Raw genomic sequence first — 17897 nt, forward strand, 5'->3', positions numbered from 1 at the left:
CTTTAGGCAATTATATGGGTGTAGTACGATTCTCATAAATGTAAACTTATTACATTTATTTATATTGTAATATAATTATTGCATTCGTATTAAAATTAACAAGGAATTTAAGTATTTTAGTTCCTTCATTGCATTTTTTTTGCGGACTACATTAAACTATGTTTAATACATTCACGTACAGCCGACTGTAGGCATACAAGCCATGCTGAACAAGAAACACTAAAGCTGCGAGAGTCCTATTTTGCGATAGATAGACAGAGATGCACAAATGTCGCGTACTCTTTCTATCAAATGAAAAATCAGACTCTCGAAGTTTTACTGTTTCACGTTCAGTGGCCAGGTTTAGTATAATTGCCACGCACCCGTTTGGTTGTCCAGGTGGCAGGGGAGGTGAACCCCTACGTGGCGCGTCCCCAGGTGGCGGTTAGGGGCAGCCGCTGGGATGGGATGATCAACCTGAGAAGGCTGGTAGCCGCATCCTCGCATAGCATCCCAGAGGTCGGGGCGAAAGCTCCAAACACCGGTATGTGTTGCGCGTGTGAATGTGTGTGTGAGTGGACTGGGACTTGCGGCCACCGTGACCATGCGGCCAGCGGCTTAGTCCCATGTCACGGGGCCACGGGCGCTGGTGACCAGGCGCCTGCGGTTAAGGGGGAATGCGGTGGGAGGAGTGCTTCTCAACGGAAGGGGCCTGAGAAAGCACGGCGCGGCGGGGGACTCTGTGATGGCTCACTAGAGTTTTCGGGCCCCTCGCCAGGCGGCAGGGGAGGTGAACCCCTACGTGGCGCGTCCCCAGGTGGCGGTTAGGGGCAGCCGCTGGGATGGGATGATCAACCTGAGAAGGCTGGTAGCCGCATCCTCGCATAGCATCCCGGAGGTCGGGGCGAAAGCTCCCGCGGACCAAACACCGGTATGTGTTGCGCGTGTGAATGTGTGTGTGAGTGGACTGGGACTTGCGGCCACCGTGACCATGCGGCCAGCGGCTTAGTTCCATGTCATGGGGTCATGGGCGCTGGTGACCAGGCGCCTGCGGTTAAGGGGGAATGCGGTGGGAGGAGTGCTTCTCACCGGAAGGGGCCTGAGAAGGGACGGCGCGGTGGGGGACTCTGTGATGGCTCACTAGAGTTTCCGGGCCCCTCGCCAGGCACCTGAGGATGGTCACTGTAGGGTTTTAGCTGGTAAGAGTCCGGCACTACCCCGAGGCCTCCTTTACTTGGGGCCTCGGGGTGTCCATGAGGATTTCCCCAGGTACAAAAAAGAAAGGATTGGTATAAATGAGTGCATCGACGCGACACTAGTAACGACAAACTTCCTTAACGTTTAACGGAGTGGTAGGAAAAGTCGACACATCCTACCGCACGAACCAATGCTATAAGAACTCGGTAATTCGCACTTCTTATGCAATTTTCTTGCACCAGAAAAAAAGGACAAATAAAACTGTATAAATATTGTATATCTTTATAAATCTTTATCTAATCGAAGTTATAAAAATACATATACAAAACTATACATTAGTTATACTAATGCGATTGCTAGTTTGAATGTTTGCCTCGTGACTGAGACAAACGTGCCGAAGTCCTCTGTGAAGTATACACTGGCGTTGCAGAATTTCGATTTCTTCTTGATACTGATAATCTGGTTGTATGAACTGGATTAGTATTTTCACTTCGATTCGATAATTTTCTTGCACTTGGTTTGGATGGGGTTGCCTTAGCTTCTATAAAAAGTAATGACAATTAACGCAATGATATCAATTTTTACTTTTAGCAATACATACGTCTCTCTCCGCGAGTTTTCTTTAAAGTGGAGTCCGTATCTGAGTCCGAATCAGAACTTGCTTTATTTGTGCGACTACGTGACTTTACCTTTCTAGCACTCTTTGCTAAAATAATTTGAAGTCGATTAATAAATATATTTAGAACTAGTTTACATGCCAAGAAAACGTACGTTTTGCCATGGGCATTATATCGGAATCACTGTCTTCCTCACTGCTACTCCTATATTTTGATTGTCTGTTGCGCTTTTTTGGTTTTGGCACTTGGGGTGGTGGCATCATTTCGTTATTACTTTCTTCGTTCGTAGATTTGAGCAGTTCCTTTATTTTTTCTTCCAATTCGATACAAACTGCTTTTGTATTTGGCTTTTTCTTTGACTGCTCTATAACAGTCTGCAAAGCTTTCTGTACATGCTTGTGGTGAATTTTTTCCTTTAATAGGGGTAAACTTTCGGTAAGACGATGTATACCTGGTAAAAAATTGTTCAATTTAATAATACGTAATATTTAATAAAATTCGTATTTGGTTACTACTTCTTATTTACTTTTCGGACCAAATTGTAAAAGTGACAAACAATATGAAAAGTCACGCCACTGTCTTTCTGTAGTAGCTAGTTGAAATCTGGTACAAATTTTGTCGATTATGGCATCAACTTGTTTTTCTTTTTGTAACAAACTTAAAATGTATCTGGAAATATAAATTATTTTATTAAGTTGTGTAGTCCGTATGTTTCCAGTTTATTAATGAGACATACTTTATAATCTCTTGGAAATCAGACTCGCCTATATCTAAATTAGGATCAGTTAATCGAGATAATATATCGGGCATCACATTATACAAGGCGTTGGTCTTCTGCGAAAGTGCCTTGAAGAACTGTTTTGCGTCTTGACGGATTTGAGTATCTTTATCTACTATGCAGAGAGCTAATTCTGATATCTGACCTCTTACGCGCACCATGTCTCTCATTATAAGACTTGATAAAACATGGACACAGGTACTTCGTACATTTTTATCTGTATCCCGGAGTCTAAAAATGAATCGTATTTTAAATCGATTACAACCATATACAGTAGGACATCGACTAATTAGCACAATGTAAGCGCAATTAAGATCTAAGAAGTAACGATTATTTTATTTAAAATTACTCGAGTTTTATCTGTAATTACCTGCTATAGATATGTTTCATCCATGGTTCAACTTGATTTGGAAACCTAGATGTAAGGTCACTTACTCCAATAAGAACATTGGCTCGAATGGCAGGATGCGGCGAACGTTCAAGTATTGTAATTAAAAGTTGTAATGATTCTTCGCAGAATATAGAGCTGACTGTCATCATTTTACTGAGAGCAAGAGTGCTGGCAGCTTGTGTGTCTTCATCATTGTACTTATCATGATTTTGACATACATGTAATACCACTGGGCTGAAATATAGAGTTCGTATACAGACATGCTTTTCCATTACATAAAATATATAAATACCGAATTCATTGACATACACAAATTTTGCTAAAAGTCCATCGCCAGTTACAATGTGATTTTCAAGAACATCGTTTATTAATTCTGCATTTGAATCATCTATTGCTCCTACCACAGCTTCCTCGCCATTATCTTCTGCAACTATACTTGTCTAAATACAAAAATCAGAAACAGAATGAATTCCAAACATATAATATAAAGCACCTAACATGCTCACCTTGAGTAACTTGTAAGTTATAGGTCGTATGAAAAATTTGTAAAGTTTCAGGAGAGTAGGGGAGCAGTATAGAAGGCAGCAAACTTAAAATTTAAATGTTCAAAACGACTTCAAATATAGTTTATTACATGATACCACGTATTATGCACACCCTGTATATGTATCGTACCTCTTTATTACGAAGTATCCGTCTTGCGCTGTTTGAAGTAGATAATGTATTTTTTGACCAACGAGATTTAGAAGAATTACATTTATTTCTATTTGAATTCTTTTCTTTTTTTAATTTTCGTATGGTATCTCTTCGCTTTAATTCCTTGTAAACTGATGTGTCCAAATGTACCATTTGTCTGGCTGCAATATGCCCGATTAAGTATAGTAATTTAGATAGCAAGAAAAGTGAAACAACGTGTTCTGTCGAATCGATATTATTAAATTGTCCTCGATTATACACTTCTAATAATAACTGCTGCATTAGATGATCAGGCTGATTTGCTAACTACAATTTCAAAGTATTTTTTATAAAATACAAGAACTATCTTTTACAATTATGAAATAGATCGATGCAACACTTACGCAGTAAATAGCGCTGACTGCATCTGTTGCAAATGACACATACCCATCTTCTTCCATGTTAGTAAAATTTTCTATTAATAAACTCAAAATTTCTTTAAACATTTCATGATCATTGGGATACCTAAGAATTGTAATAATTATTTGCGATTAATTAATATAATTATCGTTAAACTCTTGTATATCTATCTTACCTAACAGGTGATTTGTTAATGTCATCATTTACACTTTTTATCTTTAACAATGCTCTACATGTATCTCTGGCCAAAAGAAGGTCAGTTTTTGCTCGCGGGCCTAAACCCACTTTTATTAATATATTTAAATTTGTAGTTATAATATCACTCTCAGTTTGAGCTATCATTGTTATCAACATTAATGCAGATCTGCTATCTAATGGATCTTTGTCCGACGATTTCATTGAAAATTTTTCCCACAAAACCTACGAATGTAATCGCGAAGATAAACAAATTGACTAATATCGTGCAACTTCAAAACTAAGTATACCATTACCTGTATTTCTTCATTACTTAGTTCCTTGTTAGTATACCACTCTACAATAAGTTTATTCAAAGCTTGGCTTTGACCTGGTTGAAGTTCTTTCAACAATGCGATCAAAGCTTTAACACGCATAACTGCCTTTTGTCGATTTGATATTTTATCAACGTTGTTATTTAAGTAAATTTCTTTATATACAATAGCTACATTCTTGCGTACTGATTGATCATGGTGAAATACTTGATCCAAAGCATCGCGTATAGCAGTTACAGCTCCAGCTATACCAAATTGATAGGCAGTGCCAAGGAAAGTACATGCTTCAATAGCATCACCAGCTGTTGTAGAAAAAAGCAAATTTTCTACCTTGGTTATAGCAGTTTCCAGCTCGGTTGCAAATTCTAAACAATTCTAAAATAAAAATATACAATTGGAAAGTATCAAAAGAGAAAGTCTATTGCACTAATATAAGATATCCAAATTCATACTTTTAAATAATTTACAACTCGTTTTGTTGCTGTTATTTCCTCCTCGTCATTAGATTTATCTTTATCTGATGATTGTGCCGTATTTGCATCTGCTTTTACGTTATTTAACTTATCCTCCGATTCCATAAATATTTTTAGTAAAAGTAAAAATAAAAATTCCTCTATTGCCTCTGAAGAAAAATTTTTCTTGTCTGGCTTTGGCGTCAATTTAACATATACTTTCCACAAATATGTCACTGCTTCAGAAATTTGTTCCTTTAACATCAACTGCCTCACGTGTTCAAATCCTATATTAGGATCAATGTTTTCTTCGTCGTCATCATTTTCATCATCCTCGTCACTTTGTTCTTTATCTTTTTTCTTACAGGCAACAACTTCTTTTAATGTTTTATTTATATTTGGAAGTAAAGTGTCCCACAATTCTAATCTCTGACGATCGCCGCAAACACTTTTGCTTACTCTATCAGTTTGCATCTTTCTCAATTTCATTTTATTTTCCTCCAATGACTTAGAAATTTCTACTTTATTTAACTTAGCTGCGTATGGATTAGCCTGGAGTAAAGCCCGTAGTAATTGCAGTGCTTGTTTTCGTACATTCGCACTTTTGTCTTCTAAACGTAATGCTGTAGCAGCTAAAAGTTTCCCTTGTCTTGCCAAAGGTATTGCTCCCTCGCAACATAAATGTTGCCAAACTTGCAAGACTTTTGATCTAACGTAAGCATTATTATCCAACAAATGTTCTTCTAAACTATTCAGACATTCATCGCGTTTATCTTTTTGTTCTTGAGTAAGATTATCTCCGTTTAATGATTTTCGTACAATTACACCTATAATTACAATCGTACAATTTCTCATAGCATAATGTTCGCTATCCAAATAATACCTCACATCATCGAGGATAGGCATTATGAGGTCTGGTTGAGTAGTAGCAATGGTTTCAAGAAATATTGATATATAATGACCATCATTTTCAGATGGTTCGCTTTGATCGATCTCTTTCATTACTTCTTTTATTAAACCATTACAACCACATTCATTAATCATTTGAATAACTCCGGTTGCTATATGCGATGCTAACATATCACTTACTTTCACCAACTGAATAATTCTTATTATGCAGTTTATTCCATGATTGTATTTTTTAATCGAAGTTCCCAAAATCTCAAAAACAGTTTGACGTATATATTTTTGTTTTATATTCTTACACTGTTCTAAAACCTTATAGCACATTTTAGTAAGTAATATAATAAAAGAATCCTCGACAATGGGAGGCTGCCAAAGTTTCTGCAATGGTAACTGTAACAGTCTATAACAATATTCCAGTGCTTTCTCCTTAGTAGAATCCCATTCTTCCTCTAAATCTGATTTTGTATTTTTTTTACGCTTCTCAATATATTTATTGTCCGCAGTTTTAAGAATTTCTTCGTCTATATGGCAAAAGAACCAAGAAAATAAATACCCAAGCATTTTGGTAATGTTAAAAACTTGTAATCGGTTTTCTTCTTCCAACTCGTTTTCTTTCTCAAATATGCCTTCCAAGTGATAAATCAGCATTTCAATAGCTTTATGAATTCCAGTGAAACCTTTCATAATGATCGGTAAGTCAATTTTATTTCCATGTACAACTACAGAGAAAAATGTGTCAAAGTGTTCCGTGATAAAATTAATTCCATTTGTTTGAAATGCTGTTCGTGCTTCATTTAATGCTTGTGGTATCATCCGTATTGGGATGATTTTTTCTACGTAATATTGTCCACTCCCAGTTGTTTGTAAAAGTTCATCTTTGTTTAATGGAATAATAAAGTTTTTTATCATTTTAGGTTCATTTATTGTTTCTTGTAAACTCCTAGGTAACTACTACGCCTTTATATCCAAAAATAAAAACTCCTATTATTTATAAATCCATGAAACACTTTCGCAAATACAATAATGTTTAAATTCAAACCAGACGCTTAAAATGTTAACTAATAACATAATATTAACTGTCAAGTTTCAAATTCATTGCTACCAACCACTGTTTCTAGGGACTTTCAGAGGAAAGGGACGCTTTGAGTCAGGGTCCCTAGCTTCAACGGGTCATCGACCCACAGCATAATTCCTCATTCTCATGAAACTTCATAACAGAAACAAAAACAAATGAAAGTAAATAAAGTATAATGTCGTTAGAAGTAGAAAATGATCTAATACGTGTAAGTAATCAATTGTGTGATTTTTCTGCAGACGGAAGATTCTTGGCGATTGCGTATCAAACGAATTTAATTATAAAAAATAGCAAAACGTTCGATACCATTCATTCGTTTATATTTGCAGACATAATTGAGGTTAGTGTAAGATTTCATTGTACTAGCAAACAAAGTATTTAATAACAATACAGTTGTGTTTTATTATATCACAGGTTTTAGAGTGGTCTAGAAACAGTGAATACATCCTTTGTGCAAACATAAGTAAAGCTGTTATTCAAATATATTCCATTAATTACCCTGAATGGAAATATAAACTTATAGAAGGCAGTGCTGGTTTAGAAAGTGTAAATTGGTCTCCTGATAGTAAACACATTTTAACATTGTCAGATTTTAATGTAAGTAAATTACCCTTATTAATACTGTATTTATTTTTAAATGTAACAAACAATATTTATCATTTATTTCAAACGATTAAACTGATCAGATTCAGGCATCTATATGGTCTTTGGAAAATCAGAGTGTAACTCATATACAAAACGTGAAGTCATCTTTTCATAAATTACATTATAGTCCAAATGGCAGTAGATTGGCTATAGTGGTTTCAATCGAAGGTCAAGACAGTATAGAAATTTATAAAACAGATACTTGGAAATTAAGTAGAGTGAGTAGATAAATGTAATTAATATCTATAATTAAGATTAAGTGTACACTATTACTAGATAAAAATACAATTATTTTATAAGTCCTTTAATTCTGCAATCTTTATATCATATATTTTAGTAGTATAATCAGATCCACAGCTTGCTAATTGTAGAGTATTTGAATACTCTTTTTGTGGTCGAAATTTGAGCCTTTTTACAGTTAAATGATGCGCTTGAGAAGAATCGTATACTATACATTTGTGCCATACAAAATTATCTGTTAATATTTGCAACCTTTGTATTTGTATACAACCTGTTTCAAGTCCTATTGCTAAAATGTAAGTATGTTCAGAAATACTCTGTGGAGAAAACGAAAGTGCTGTAACAGAATCTTTTACACACAAATTCGTTGTTGGGACAATTTTGTTATCTGTGAGTTTTGGATTCCAAACTCCAATTTTTCCATCTCTGGAACCAGTTGCAAAGAAACGTGAATCGTGTGTCCATGAACAGCACCATATTATACGAGTATGAAAATTATCTTTTTTCAAACTGGCTGCTATTAAAGTGTATGTATTGTCATTATACTCGAACAATGACCACCTTCTATCTCTAGATACAGATACTAGGTATTTGTCATTCGGTGAAAATTCCATTTGTGTCACAGTTAATTGATGAGATGCAAGTTTCTGAACTTGTGACCATGTACTTGTGTTCCATAATAATATTGCGGAATGTTCTGGTGAAGTTGATTTACATGCAGTCGCCAATAACGATCCATCATGTCTGGCAGTTATAGAAAATATTTCATATCCATGACCATAAATTTTTTGTAATTCCGGCCATAATGTATTTTGCATTAATTCTTCCTCGGTCGGAGGAATGTAATCCTCATTTTTAAAATCGTCGATATTAACATTTTTAATTTTAATACTATCATTAAATGTTGCTTTGTTTGTCAATCCAAGAGCAGGAACCGACGCACTGTCGGCCATTGTATTTTTGAAGTCATCAACATTAGCAAGTTTTCCTAAATAATTCTTAAACGTTACTGGAGCCGTGAATATACGTACAACTTTCTCTTCTGCTCCTGAAGCAAACATGTACGGTGTTAACATAACTAAGCAAGACATATCATATCCATGAACTTGTGGACGTCCAATTTCGTGCCAAAATTCTGTTGTTCCATTTTTCCATGGTGCATGAATTCTCGTTGTTTGATCTACACTTGTAGTAATGAGAAACCTGTAATATAATAGTGTACACTCTATAACAAAGCTAAAGTACAATTACGAAGTACTCCTCGCGTGTTTGTTCATATACAAACCTTCCTTTTGGATCCCAGCAAAGATCAACTATTTCTGCGAAATGACCACTTGGTATTGATTTTGGAATCCAATTTTGTACACTATCCAAATATTCCCAAATGTGAAATGACCCTTGATATCCGTGTGCTAATATATTTAATCCGTTATTGCTGAATTTACAGCCATAAAAGCCCAATGAATTACCACCAACTTCTCCCACTCTTACTTTCTCAGACCAAATTCCAGTTATTTCATCTGGTTCCCATATAATCATGGTTTTATCTAACGAGCAAGATAATAATCTCAAGATCCTATTTCTGTTATTCATTTGCTGCGGATACCAGTGTATACCATAAATCCAACCATCGTGACCATAAAGTACAGATTCCAAAATAATATTATACTTTGTACCATTAACCATAAACACTTGTTCTTTCTGATGTAATTCATCACTCATAGATTCTGTGGCATTTGCAGAAATTTTCCACAATCTTATCATAGTATCTTGAGAGCCAGTTGCAAGTAAAAGATTATTATTCGTATCATAATTAAAATCAATACAACGTACCCAATCTTCGTGTCCACTTAGAACTTGGACTTTTACAAAATGTATTTCTTTCATAATATCAGTGTCTGTTGTATATAGTTCGACCGTTGAATTTTCTGTCGCAACAGCTAAAAGTGGGTAATTTGTGCTAGGCAAATAAGAGAAGGAAGCTTCTATTGGTAACTTCTTCCCAAATGTAAATGTTTGAAAACATTTTATATCGCCGCATGCGTCTCTTGACCATAATTTCAAATCTCCGTTAACTGATCCAGTGCACACCAACAATTTTGGGAAGCTTTTATCATTTTGAAAATTGTGATCAGGAAGATACAAAGAATTGCTAAATGTAAGAATATCGCCAGTTTCGATTATAGAGGTGCATTTAAAACATTCGTTTAATTTGCTCCAAATAATAGCAGTTCCATCTACCGAACTTGACAATATCTCCAATTCGCCTAAAAAGTCTGTTCGTTTTATCCATCGAACCGTATTAATGCGTTCTTTGTGCCGGTGGAGTGTTTGTGTTACTTTGCCAATTTTTGAAACCGACGGATCGTAAATTGCAACTGCGTGACATGCTGCGAAGCAAATAAGTCCATTTTGTCCCCAGTCGGCTGAATGTGGAACCCGATTACAAGCACATGATATGTAAGATGTCATAACTATTTATTATTAATAAGTATTACATATAACCGATTGTCAGACCGATTGATTCTAACCTCAAAAAACTACAGTAAATACGCGTATGGTACACGTGGTACTCCTTCATTTTTTAAAATAGAACCTTTACACCATTAAAATAACTAGATCTTGACTCGATGCAGAAAAGAAATTTTGATTTCTGATTTTTTTCATTTTCAATCATTCTTTTTAGAAATTAATATGTGGACATTTAAACAGTATCGATGGGATATGTTGGTCGCCAAATAGCGAACTATTATGTATCTGGTGTTCTTTTGGGAATGAGACAAAATTAATTACTTATTCAAGTGTATTGGACAGAGATATAGGAATTTTCTGTCCCACAAAAATTACAGATTCGTTTGAAACAGAACATAGTTATCAGAATCAATTGAATGGTATTGAAACTGTAACATGGATGCCTAGTGGACAGTTATTGGCTGTAACTGGATTCAATGAAGTGGTATAATAATATTTCAATAAGTTTGGAAGTCGTAACCAAGAATTTGGTTATATTATTACTTTAATATAAATTTATATCTAGATCACATTATTAAATTACGTGACATGGAAACCACTTTTGCAATTGTATCTTGACCCAGTAATTAAAGAAAATTATCTGAATAAAGTATACGAGGAACGTGTAATTCAAACAAAGTTTTCTAATACGAATACAAGTTTATACAACAAACATATTTGTAAGTAATATCATGGAAATGAGAATTTATACAGGGTGTTCGGCCACCTCTGGGGAAAAACGCGCGAAAGTTGAAGCAGGTCAGTCCTAGTGGTTTTCATTCAGAAAACTGTAAGGCTGTCGATACGTCAGTAAGTAAAGTTTTTCATGCTGAGTGAGAACCACTGTTCCCAAATTACCGTTCTACAGGCGGAACTTTAAACGTTAATAATTTCTTAAGGAAGCCTCAATCAACAAATTGCTATTCCTGATTTTCGTCTTATTTTAGCCTCTAGAATCTTCCATTAAAATTTTTCCCAGGGTTAGTCGAACACCCTGTACTGACCAGTAAGATTAACAATATAAATATTTCCAGTGGAAGAAAAACATGAACGTCCAGTAAATGTAAGGATCAGTAAGAGAAACGACATTGACAAATTGTCAATTGCCAAATTCAGTATTTTGGAATTTAGTTCATGCGGACATTATTTAGCCATAAAGCATGAACTTTATCCTACAACATTATGGATATGGAACATTATTGAAGATTATCTCGATTATTTACTTCTAGAAAATAGTATTGCAGGTGAGGATTTCGATTATCTTATCATTGTTTCTTATAAATGGTATTACATTGTACTTAAAATTTTCGTCTAGCTGTAAAGTGGAATCCTAGGAGTGCTCATCTGTTAATATTTTGTAAATGCACACACATGTTTGAATGGACACCATATAGTGCAACCTGCATACCAACTCCCCGGAATATTATAGCATTGGATGCCCGATGGCACCCTCAAGGAAATCTTGTGCTACTTTGTGGTTATAATAAGGCAATTATTTATGAAATTAAAAATAAATTATAGCGACAAAATATTAATTACAAATATTAATAACTTCAAATAAAAACTAAGCAAATTTTGTACTTATTTATTTTGTTTACTTGTAAACGATGTTTATGAAAATGATGCATGAAATTGTAAGTGATTAGACGTGAGACATTTGAACATGAAAAGATTCTGCTATTCTGAGATTTTTTTCATTTTAAAATACCCCCTTTCGGTTCAGAATTTCCATATTATAACGCGTAACGCTGTGAAGAGCTACAAAAACTACTTTGAGAGAACTTGCGAGAATTACCCGTGATTCATAGTCCTCTGGCGATGAATTCGGGAGACATCTGGGAATTTGTTCATGTGTTTCCTTCTGTCAGAACTAGGTGCACGTTACTGTCCCTTAACCTCAATCTTTCCCATATATTGAAAGATAATTACAAATATTATTTAAATAGACTTATATAAAAAGTATTTATTTGCAGTTTTTAATAATGGATCATAATAGTGCCCAGTTAATGGAAGACATTACACTAGAAAGAAAAACTACTGGAAAGTATGTCATACAAATTAAAAAGTTAATATCTCGTATATTAAAATAGAAACAAGGAAACCAAAGTAGTGCGAAATCTATTTTTAAAAAATATGTATTCTTTTATAAAGGAAACGACAGCTTTATGATTAATTCTTATTCGTTTGTACACTATTTTTATTCGTTGTAAAATTAGTTTGTGCGTCATAATTATGTTATAATATTGTTCAGTGTTAAAGAAACATATTTATATGTGACAGGAATGTGTCTGGAAAAAGTAAAGGTAAAAATGAAAGTCCTCTCTTTTCAAGTAAACTTAAAGTAGAGATGCAAACTTTAAAAATATCCGAAGAATCTGAACAACAACTTTATGACACTTTAAAGAATATTTATGGTCCTGTATGTATTATAGAGATCTTTTCTTATTTATTATTATATACTATTTTTTGTGAAGTATATAACTAGTAGTTTTTTTTACAGAGTTTTAAACTGTCCGACGCGTCAGAGTTTGAAAATAAAACTTCAAACTTAAACAAACAATATTGGATGGAAAGAGGCAACTTAGTTATCGAAGGAATAGTTGATTATTCTTCCAAAGATGTTACACCTAAAACTCAAGAACAAATTACTAGACAATTTGCAACATTTAAACTTGAAAGTTATGGGTAAATGTTAATAAGAATCGAACAAGTAATAATTTTAATATAAATCGTAAACTGTTATGTTAATTTTAGTTTTCATCAATCACACTGCACCGAAGCATTAATATATACGAAAGGTGATATGGGAAAAGCTTTAGAAGTTTTATTCTGTAAATATTATGGACTTCATGATGTTGTAAGAAATGAAATATCTGATGATATTGACACGTCAGACTTATTAGAAAGACGACACGAGGAGAAAGAGGCACTTGAATCTATTTACGGGAATATGTTTATCGAAAAGATAAAAAACCAAATTTGGATTGTCCAAGTTACGTTAAATTATTTAGTGAGAAATGATGTAATAGAGGAAGAGATACGAAAAATTAAGCAACAACAAGAAAAGGAAAAAGAGAAAGCAATTTGTAGATTATTTATTCAGAAAAAGTGTGCATTTGGAAATAAATGTAGATTTTTACATCAGCAACCGCAAGTTTTGAAAATGCCGGAAAGAGAGGATCCTCACTTTACGTTAGAAATAAGATTTCCTGAAGGTATTATACATAAAATCAAGTAAATTATGCAACTGATATATAAATTATTAATAACATTCTACTTGAGGGATTCTTTTTTTTACGTTTCATTAGGTTGTAAATATCCATACGAACCACCATATCTCTATTTTTATAAAAATGATGGTACGTTTCCAAGTATAAAATGTTTAAGAATAGGAAGAAGATTATATAACGAAGCACAGTCATTATCTAAAGATGGCACCCCTTCTATTTTTTCTATAATATCCCTTTTAGAGAATGAATTTGAAATGAAGGGGTATTTAGAAGTAAATAAAGAACAATTTTTGGATCAAAATGAACTACTTTTTCCAAAGCTACCCGAGACCAATAACGAAACGGATACAACTACGCATCACGAATTAGGATCGATTACGAGAAAACATAGAGACAATATTACATGGGAGGAAATATTGAAAGCAGATGATCTAATTCATAAAAAATTCAAAGAGAAACAAAAAGATCTTAAATACAAAAAAATGAAAGAAATTAGAAGAAAATTACCTGCCTGGCCTAAAATGGATAACATATTAGAAGTAGTACATGAGAATCAAGTTACTATAATTTCAGGTGAAACGGGATGTGGTAAAAGTACCCAGGTAAGCAAAATTATCAGTGTATAAGTTTTAATTTTATTACAATGGAGTTCTTATCGTATTGAATACTTTTTAGGTGCCACAATTCTTATTAGATGATTGGATTCTTAATAGATCCGAATCGAAAGAACATGTCAACATAATATGTACGCAACCTCGAAGAATAAGTGCAGTAAGAGTGGCCGATAGAGTTGCAGCAGAGAGAGATGAACGTATAGGTGACACAATAGGGTATCAAATACGATTGGAGAGCAAAATGTCTAACAAGACTAGATTAACATTTTGTACAACTGGTATTTTGTTACAAAGACTATCTGTGAATCCAGACTTGACCGACGTGACTCATGTAATCGTGGATGAAGTTCATGAAAGAAGCGCAGAAAGGTGAGATGTATATTACATTAACTTGATTATCTTTACTTAAATATTATCATTTCTTATCTAGCGACTTCCTATTGATGGCATTGAAGGAATTGTTACTTAAAAGATCGAACCTGAAAGTAATACTTATGAGCGCGACACTTAAAGCCGAGGTATTTTCCTCGTACTTTAGAGAAGCTCCTATTTTATGTATTCCAGGAAAAACGTTCCCCGTGGAACAAATCTTCTTAGAAGATATGTTTGAGAGGATGAATTACGTGCTGGAAGAAAATTCAGTATTTACGCGAAAAATTAAAGGTGACTGGGAGCAGTTGCAAATAGATCTAGAAACTGCAGAGGTTGAAGTCGCTCACTCTGCCGGAGTCAAGGAATCAATTCCGGATGAGAATTTAACGTTAATGCAAATTGTCAGCAGATACCAAGGTTACAGTAAACAAACGCAAAAAAATTTGTATGTCATGGATCATGAGAAAATTAATTTTGAGCTTATAGAGGCAATATTGGAATGGATTACTTTGGGGGAACATGATTATCCAAGAACTGGTTCCATTTTAGTAAGTGTTTTTTATTTTTGGAAACTTGATTAAATTATATATTAATTGCTTGAGACTCAACTTGACAGTGCACTTAGATTGCTCGTCAAAATAAAATTTGACGTTGTAACACAAACGGTTAATTACCTTGCAATTTTAGGTATTTTTACCGGGATTCGCTGAAATTATTACATTGAAAAATCAATTGAATAGCAATAAGCATCTTTCGCCGAAGACGGGAAAGTTTCTTATCGTACCATTGCATTCAACTTTATCCAATGAAGAACAAAATTTGGTTTTCAAAAAGACCAAAGATGTTAGAAAAATAGTGCTGAGCACAAATTTAGCCGAAACATCCATTACTATAGACGATTGCGTTTTTGTAATTGATAGCGGTAAAATGAAGGAAACTAGATTCAATTCAAACCAAAACATGGAAAGTTTGGATACATGTTGGGTATCACAAGCGAATGTATTACAAAGAAAAGGTCGTGCTGGGCGTGTGATGCCTGGAGTGTGTATTCATTTATATACTACATATAAGTAGGTATAATTTGTTAAATATTAATACATTATATTCTATGATAATAAAAATTGATTTTTTATTAAAATTTTTCAGATTTAAGTACCAGTTTATGACGCAACCAATACCTGAAATATTAAGGATTCCTTTAGAACCGTTGCTTTTACGTATTCAACTTCTACATAAAGGGAAAAAAGTAGACTTACATAATATTTTAGGTAATAACATAAATTAGGTAACAATGTTAATTTTAATTATACTTTTTCTACAAAATATTTATTATAATTCCATTTACAGGCAAAATGTTAGAACCACCAACAGACGAAAATATTTATAATGCGATTAAACGTCTGCAAGATATTGGTGCATTTACTTCTGAATATGTATTGACTCCGTTAGGTCATCACCTCGCTACACTACCAGTAAACGTGCAAATTGGAAAATTAATACTTTTCGGAGCAATTTTTTGCTGCCTTGATTCTGCTCTTACCATTGCAGCTTGTTTGTCTCACAAAAATCCATTTAACATACCTTTTGAGGAAAGGCATAAAATAGATGCTAAGAAAGAATTCTTTACAGCTAATTCTGATCACTTAACTATTCTTAAAGCATACAAGGTAAATATATAAATATAAACATGTACGATAACATGAAGCAGATGTTTATATTTTTTCTATTTGTTTTATAGAAATGGTTAGAAGCATGTGCACGCAGTAATTACGCAGGACATGTTTTTGCTAATGAAAACTATTTATCCATGCGCACATTATATACTTTAGCAGATATTAAATATCAATTCTTAGAGTTATTAGTTTCAATTGGTTTTGTTCCCATTAATTTGCCCAAACGACAATCGAACGTTGACAAGATCTTGGAGATCACTGGAATCGATCTAAACATCAACAATGATAATTATAAACTTCTTCAAGGTTTACTTTGTGCTGCCCTTTACCCTAATGTCGTAAAAGTTTTTACACCAGAAAAATCCTTTAAAGTGCAATCCGCTGGGGCAATTCCAATTCAACCAAAGCCAGAGGAGCTGAGATTTCAAACAAAGAGTAACGGTTTTGTCAGCATCCATCCATCTTCTGTTAATTTTAACGTGGGTTATTTTTCCAGCCCGTACTTAGTATATCAGGAAAAAATTAAAACTAGCAAAGTGTTCATTAAGGAAATCTCAATGATGCCAATTCTATTATTAATTTTATTCTCTGGTCATGAACTGAACATAGAACTGCATAATGGATTATCTATTGTATCGTTAGAAGATGGCTGGATTTTGTTCAGCGTTGAATCACATAGGGTAAGCTCAATCTGTTACAAACTTATAATAAAAAATTTTAATTATAATTTTAAAAGGTTTTAATTCTGTCTAGGTGGGCCAACTTTTACAAAGAATAAGATTAGAATTGGTAAAATTATTGGAAAAAAAAATGGAAGACCCTCTTTTAAATCTCTTACATTATCAAAATGGAAAGAAAGTTATACAAACAATTGTAAATGTAGTAACAAGAGAATAGAATATAATATATTGTAAATTTCTTATATGCTAGTACTGACTTTATAAAAATTCTATTGCCATTTATTATTCTGTAAGATGTAAGTATACAATATAAAATTAACACGTATGATTTGAAAAAAAAATTTTTTAAATTGAAGAATTGAATAAAAATCAGTTATTTTTAATACTTCACAAAGTGTTTCTATATTTAGTGATTCATTTATGACATCTCGGTAAATGTTTTGTTAGAAAACAACTCAAGAAACAACATGGTTATGCAAAATTATAAATGTATCACTAAAAATGATGTAATTTTATTCAGGATCAATTTATCATGCCAATATAAATGGAAAATTTGAAAGATTTGATTTCATTTTGAATCTGCTTATTACTGCTTATATTTGAATAATATTACTTTTAATAACCGATTGTGCGGCAGGTATTTGTTCAATGTAAACCTGGCGCTTTTGTTGAGCGCTAAACCAATCTGTTAAACTTACCATTCTTCTACGAGAAGAAAGCACAGCGTGTTTACATCTCCACTCTTGTTGCGGTCCGCTGACTAACAGGCATTGGTCGAAAACAGAGACGAAGATCGGTGACGGCCAATCAGCGGATTGCAGCAAGAGTGGGGATGTAAACACGCTGTGCCTTCTTCTCGTGGAAGAACGATACTTGAAAGAAAAATTGTAAGATTTAAGCATCGGTCATCAGTGGCCACCATGGTAGTTAGTT

General features: G+C 33.9%; 4 protein-coding genes across 4 annotated transcripts; 2 read left to right on the plus strand and 2 right to left on the minus strand.

Annotated features, from left to right (window-relative positions):
- Nucleotides 1–1271: 1271 nt before the first annotated feature.
- Nucleotides 1272–7016, minus strand: LOC122398698 (condensin complex subunit 1). Its single transcript, XM_043398804.1, has 12 exons — nt 5019–7016; nt 4549–4941; nt 4233–4477; nt 4042–4162; nt 3638–3964; nt 3272–3402; nt 2942–3196; nt 2530–2802; nt 2320–2462; nt 1948–2244; nt 1778–1882; nt 1272–1717 (listed from the first exon to the last, which is right to left on the minus strand). Exons 1-12 carry the CDS (start codon nt 6831–6833, stop codon nt 1533–1535), a joined length of 4290 nt encoding a protein of 1429 aa, XP_043254739.1. The 5' UTR covers nt 6834–7016; the 3' UTR covers nt 1272–1532.
- Nucleotides 7017–7174: 158 nt separating this feature from the next.
- On the plus strand, nt 7175–11904 carry LOC122398712 (WD repeat-containing protein WRAP73-like; the record flags this gene model as incomplete). The annotated part of the gene is made up of 7 exons (XM_043398830.1): nt 7175–7339; nt 7414–7596; nt 7686–7862; nt 10571–10840; nt 10922–11075; nt 11430–11639; nt 11711–11904. Coding segments are annotated over exons 1-7 (1353 nt in total), but the record flags the coding sequence as incomplete, so codon positions are not given.
- LOC122398704 (probable elongator complex protein 2) lies at nt 7872–10547 on the minus strand. Its single transcript, XM_043398817.1, has 2 exons — nt 9170–10547; nt 7872–9087 (listed from the first exon to the last, which is right to left on the minus strand). The coding sequence occupies exons 1-2, from the start codon at nt 10354–10356 to the stop codon at nt 7938–7940; spliced, it is 2337 nt and encodes a 778-aa protein (XP_043254752.1). The 5' UTR covers nt 10357–10547; the 3' UTR covers nt 7872–7937.
- A 372-nt stretch (nt 11905–12276) lies between the features above and the next one.
- Nucleotides 12277–17181, plus strand: LOC122399026 (putative ATP-dependent RNA helicase DHX57). Its single transcript, XM_043399343.1, has 12 exons — nt 12277–12439; nt 12676–12814; nt 12896–13080; nt 13150–13610; nt 13704–14227; nt 14301–14608; nt 14670–15159; nt 15299–15681; nt 15758–15879; nt 15959–16278; nt 16350–16964; nt 17038–17181. The coding sequence occupies exons 1-12, from the start codon at nt 12378–12380 to the stop codon at nt 17179–17181; spliced, it is 3753 nt and encodes a 1250-aa protein (XP_043255278.1). The 5' UTR covers nt 12277–12377.
- The last annotated feature ends 716 nt before the right edge of the window (nt 17182–17897 follow it).

The sequence above is a fragment of the Colletes gigas genome, unplaced genomic scaffold, assembly GCF_013123115.1.
Source record: "Colletes gigas isolate AHSC1104 unplaced genomic scaffold, ASM1312311v1 Colletes_gigas_Sc00002, whole genome shotgun sequence".
Lineage (NCBI taxonomy): Eukaryota > Metazoa > Arthropoda > Insecta > Hymenoptera > Colletidae > Colletes > Colletes gigas.

What these genes read in the sequence shown, in the direction of transcription:
- LOC122398698 (XM_043398804.1), bottom strand. Translation starts at nt 6,833, where the DNA reads ATGATAAAAAACTTTATTATTCCATTAAACAAAGATGAACTTTTACAA. An exon ending in TAAGTAATGAAGAAATACAG is followed by an intron (nt 4,478 to 4,548) that starts GTAATGGTATAC and finishes TTACATTCGTAG; the next exon opens with GTTTTGTGGGAAAAATTTTC. An exon ending in ATTAACAAATCACCTGTTAG is followed by an intron (nt 4,163 to 4,232) that starts GTAAGATAGATA and finishes TACAATTCTTAG; the next exon opens with GTATCCCAATGATCATGAAA.
- LOC122398704 (XM_043398817.1), bottom strand. Translation starts at nt 10,356, where the DNA reads ATGACATCTTACATATCATGTGCTTGTAATCGGGTTCCACATTCAGCC. An exon ending in TGCTGGGATCCAAAAGGAAG is followed by an intron (nt 9,088 to 9,169) that starts GTTTGTATATGA and finishes ATTATATTACAG; the next exon opens with GTTTCTCATTACTACAAGTG.
- LOC122399026 (XM_043399343.1), top strand. Translation starts at nt 12,378, where the DNA reads ATGGATCATAATAGTGCCCAGTTAATGGAAGACATTACACTAGAAAGA. An exon ending in AGAAATAAGATTTCCTGAAG is followed by an intron (nt 13,611 to 13,703) that starts GTATTATACATA and finishes ACGTTTCATTAG; the next exon opens with GTTGTAAATATCCATACGAA. An exon ending in AGACTTACATAATATTTTAG is followed by an intron (nt 15,880 to 15,958) that starts GTAATAACATAA and finishes TTCCATTTACAG; the next exon opens with GCAAAATGTTAGAACCACCA.